The sequence below is a fragment of the Mandrillus leucophaeus genome, unplaced genomic scaffold (genome assembly GCF_000951045.1).
Source record: "Mandrillus leucophaeus isolate KB7577 unplaced genomic scaffold, Mleu.le_1.0 Scaffold1419, whole genome shotgun sequence".
Taxonomy (NCBI): domain Eukaryota; kingdom Metazoa; phylum Chordata; class Mammalia; order Primates; family Cercopithecidae; genus Mandrillus; species Mandrillus leucophaeus.
The window spans coordinates 201,383-205,538 of record NW_012101387.1 but is presented as its reverse complement, the minus strand read 5'-3'; the positions used below and the strand labels follow the sequence as shown (position 1 = coordinate 205,538).

The following is a 4,156-nucleotide window of genomic DNA, read 5'->3' as shown; positions in this document are numbered from 1 at the left end:
AGCCTCACTGCTGCCTTGCAGTTAGATCTCAGACTGCTGTGCTAGCAATGAGGGAGGCTCTGTGGGCGTGGGACCCTCTGGGCCAGGTGTGGGATATAATCTCCTGGTGTGCCTTTTGCTAAGACCCTTGGTAAAGCGCAGTATTAGGGTGGGAGTTACCCGATTTTCCAGGTGTTGTGTGTCTCAATTTCCTTTGGCTAGGAAAAGGAATTCCCTTCCCCCTTGTGCTTCCCAGAGGAGGCGATGCCTCGCCCTGCTTCAGCTCTTGATGGTCGGGCTGCGCCCATGGTCCAGTGCCAAGTGTCCAACACGCCACACTGAGATGAACCTGCTACCTCAGTTGAAAATGCAGAAATCACCCATCTTCTGTGTCGCTCATGCTAGGAGCTGGAGGCTGGAGCTGTGCCTATTCAGCCATCTTGGGCACGCCTCCCAGTTATAATATATATTATCCTGTGGACCCCAAAGTGGGGTTTTTATGTCAGTCTATGGGAGCAGAAACTCGGTAAAGGCAGGCAGAAGGTCCACTTGACTCCTTCTGACTGATTGGACCTCTTCTCATTTGAGATCTTTTTGAGGCACCACAATTAAGGACCAGTGAACTGCGTCCTTCTGAGGTATTACAAAAATAATTAACTGTGCAGCTCTTTCTAGAAGGCAATTTTAAAATTAAATTTTTTTCTTATTTTTTTGCAATGATCAACCTAACACATTGAAGAAACATGGGAAATATAGAAAAAACCACACCAAACGGTATCAGTGTTACACTAAAATGTTCATAGTCAGTATTACAGTTTTTCATTTTTTTTTTCTGTGTGTGTCTGTCTATATCCATGCCTGCCTTACTCTCTTCCCTCTCTCCTCTCTCCTCCCTCCCCTGCCCTCCCTTCATCCCTTTCTCCCTTCCTCCTTTCCTTCCTTCCTTCCTTCCCTCCTTCCCTCCTTGCCTCCTTCTTTCTTGCCTGCCTCCCTTCCTGCCTGCCTCCCTTCCTGCCACTTATGTTCTCTTAACATTGAGAATAAATTCCCCCATCATTAATTATTCTTGATTGGCATGAGAGTGGCCAAGAGCACAGACTCAGGAGACTTTGAATTCATGACATGCTTTTTGTTAGCTGTGTGACCTTAGGCAAATTATATAACATGTCTCTGCTTCAACGTCTGTCCCAACATTTCTCTTTCTCATCTGTAAAATGGGAATAATAGTAGTTAATATTTACCTCATAGGGTTTTTCTGGGGAATTAATACATATGATTAATACATGTGGGCTTAATACATGTGAAATGCTCACAATAATGTTTATCACATTGTAAACCTACAATTAGTAGCTGCCTTTGTTGTTGGTATCATCATTATTGTTATTTTATTCTATGGTAATATTATTGGCCACACAGTATTCCATAATATGGATATACCATAATTTATTTAAATGATACTTTTTGGATGGTATTTAGATTGTTTCCATGCTTTTCCCCGTTTTGGAAGCAGTTACAGTAAATATTTTTAAAGGTAGTTTTTTTTTTTTTTTGGCGGATCTGTGATTATTTTCTAAGAATAAATTCCTAGGGACAGCATTGCTTGGCCAAGGGCCATGAACATATTTAAAGTATTGATAGCATATTGCCAAATTTCCCTTTAGAATGATCATTTAAATTTACATTTCTGTCAGTGGTATAAGAAAGTGAGTGTTCATTTCTCTGCACCTTTGCCTACTCTGGATATTATTAATGCTCGTACATACCTTTGCCACTTGCATGGGTGAAAAGTGTAATCTTAACTGCTGTTTTAGTTTAATTTTTTTTCCTCTGATATATTTATGAGCCAAACCTAAAGAAAATAAAAATGAACAGAAATACTTCACCAGGTTTCGCAAGGAAATGTTATAGCAGTGTATTAGTCTGTTCTCATGCTGCTAAGACATACCCAAGACTGGGTAATTTGTAAAGGAAAGAGATTTAATTGGCTCACGGTTTAGCATGGCTGGGGAGGCCTCAGGAAACTTACAATCATGGCGGAAGGGGAAGCAAACACATCTTTCTTCACGAGGCAGCAGGAGAGAGAAGTGCCGAGCAAAAGGGAGAAAATCCCCTCATAAAACCATCAGATCTCATGAGAATTCACTCACTATCATAAGAACAGCATGGGGGTATAACTGCCCTGTGATTCAATTACCTCCCATCTCCCACAACAAGGGGATTATGGGAACTGCATTTCAAGATGAGATTTGGGTGAGGACACATCCAAACCATATCAAGCAATAACTGTGTCGCCCTATATACTTGCTAGGTTTGTGTATTCACATGCATAGCACAGGCATATATTGTAGTAACAGCCTTGTGAGCCCTTTACTATTGAAGTTCAGAAGGCTGAGCTATGGTGATTAATTTAACTGCCGGTAAACATGATCTTGTGAAGAGACACTACAGTGTGCTCTGAATGAAATCAATAGTGATTAATTTGTCCAGTTACCTTTTCTCTCTTGCAAGTACATATTAGAATTGCCAAGCAGTTGTTCCATTCAGCACTCAGAACCTATACATCATTGTTATCTTGATTAGGCTCCTAAGCCTCTACACTGTATCACATTTAGGGGAGTGCTTCTCTGAAAATGCAGTGTTGCTTGGATTATTCTAGTGATTGTTTTAGGACAGTTTCAGGGCTGACCCTGGGATACATTATGAGGTAGACAATGTTTTTGACACAAGCCTTCTATGATCCTCATCTGCAACCTTCTGTTTCAAAAGACTCCAGACTCTGAAATTAAATATTTTCAATGTATGTTCATTTATTCACAGGTCTTTTTTTTTTCTTTTTTCCTCTTATTTCTTCTCCCTTATCCCTTCTGCACTGTCTGCACATTTGTTGTTTTACTTGATTCTCACAGGTAAGATGTTAGAAAATGGTTGTAGTACTCCTCCCTTCCTAAAAGCTTAGCTAAATGCGTGCCACTACTATCCTCAAGGCATTGAGAATCCGACTCTTCAGATGTGGGAAGGCGCCTGGATAGTTCCAGTGAATGTCCAACATTATCGATGTTTGAATCATTTTAGTCAATGTGTTTAATTTATGCTTGAATTTCAGATCTTGTTAAAAGAGGGCATGCCGAGACTAGCTTGGTCATGGAGACCCTAACCCAGTGTCGCTAGAGGAATTAAAGACACACGCAGAAACATAGAGTGTGGAGTGGGAAATCAGAGTGTGGAGTGGGAAATCTCACAGCCTTCAGAGCTGAGTGCCTTGAACAGAGATTTACTCACATATTTATTGACAGCAAACCAGTCAAAAAATTTACTAGAAGTATTCCTTACGGGAAATAACGGGATGGGCCGAAATAAAGGGATGGACTCTGGATAGTTATCTGCAGCATGAACATGTCTTTAAGGCACAGATTGCTCATGCTATTGTCTATGGTTTAAGAATGCCTTAAGCGGTTTTCCACCCTGGTGGGTCAGGTGTTCCTTGCCCTCATTCTTGTAAACTGACAACCTTCCAGCGTGGGCGTCAAGGCCATCACGAGTATGTCACAGTGCTGCAGAGATTTTGTTTATAGCCAGTTTTGGGGTCAGTCTATGGCCAGATTTTGGGGCCTGTTCCCAACAAGGGCACAAGCTTTTTTGTTATTGAAATGGCTCTTGGGTTTACAAAGGTAAAAATCCCATTTAAAACTGTGGCTTTAAACAATAATATTTTGAAGTTATGGAAATGCTTTTACTTTTCAATATAGAGTTTCCCCCAATCAAATTTTGAGGACTAACATGGCATTGCTACAGTACAAGGAGGTATCCCGCATTTGATCTGAACTAATTCTTATAATTTATTTGAAAATACGCTATATTCTTTCACTCCTAATCCTTTTGCCTCAGATAAAATACCCAGGAGCTGATATGGATATCACTTTATCTGCTCCATCATTTTGCCGTCAAATTAGTCCAGAGGAATTTGAATATCAAAGATCATACGGCTCTCAGGAACCTCTGGCAGCCTTGTTGGAGGAAGTCATAACAGATGCCAAACTCTCCAGCAAAGAGAAGAAGAAGAAACTCAAGCAGGTAAAAGGATATTCTTTTATTTTATTTCATTTTTTATTTTATTTTATTTTATTATTATACTTTAAGTTCTAGGGTACATGTGCATAACGTGCAGGTTTGTTACATA

At 40.3% G+C, this 4,156-nt stretch overlaps 1 protein-coding gene across 1 annotated transcript in view; it reads left to right on the top strand.

Annotated features, from left to right (window-relative positions):
* Positions 1–4,156, top strand: part of LOC105535145 (DEP domain-containing protein 1B) — a 12,653-nt gene that overhangs the window by 4,787 nt on the left and 3,710 nt on the right. The window contains exon 3 of the mRNA XM_011974136.1: positions 3,865–4,050. Coding sequence (XP_011829526.1) covers positions 3,865–4,050 — 186 coding nt within the window. The remainder of the gene's footprint in view (positions 1–3,864; positions 4,051–4,156) is intronic.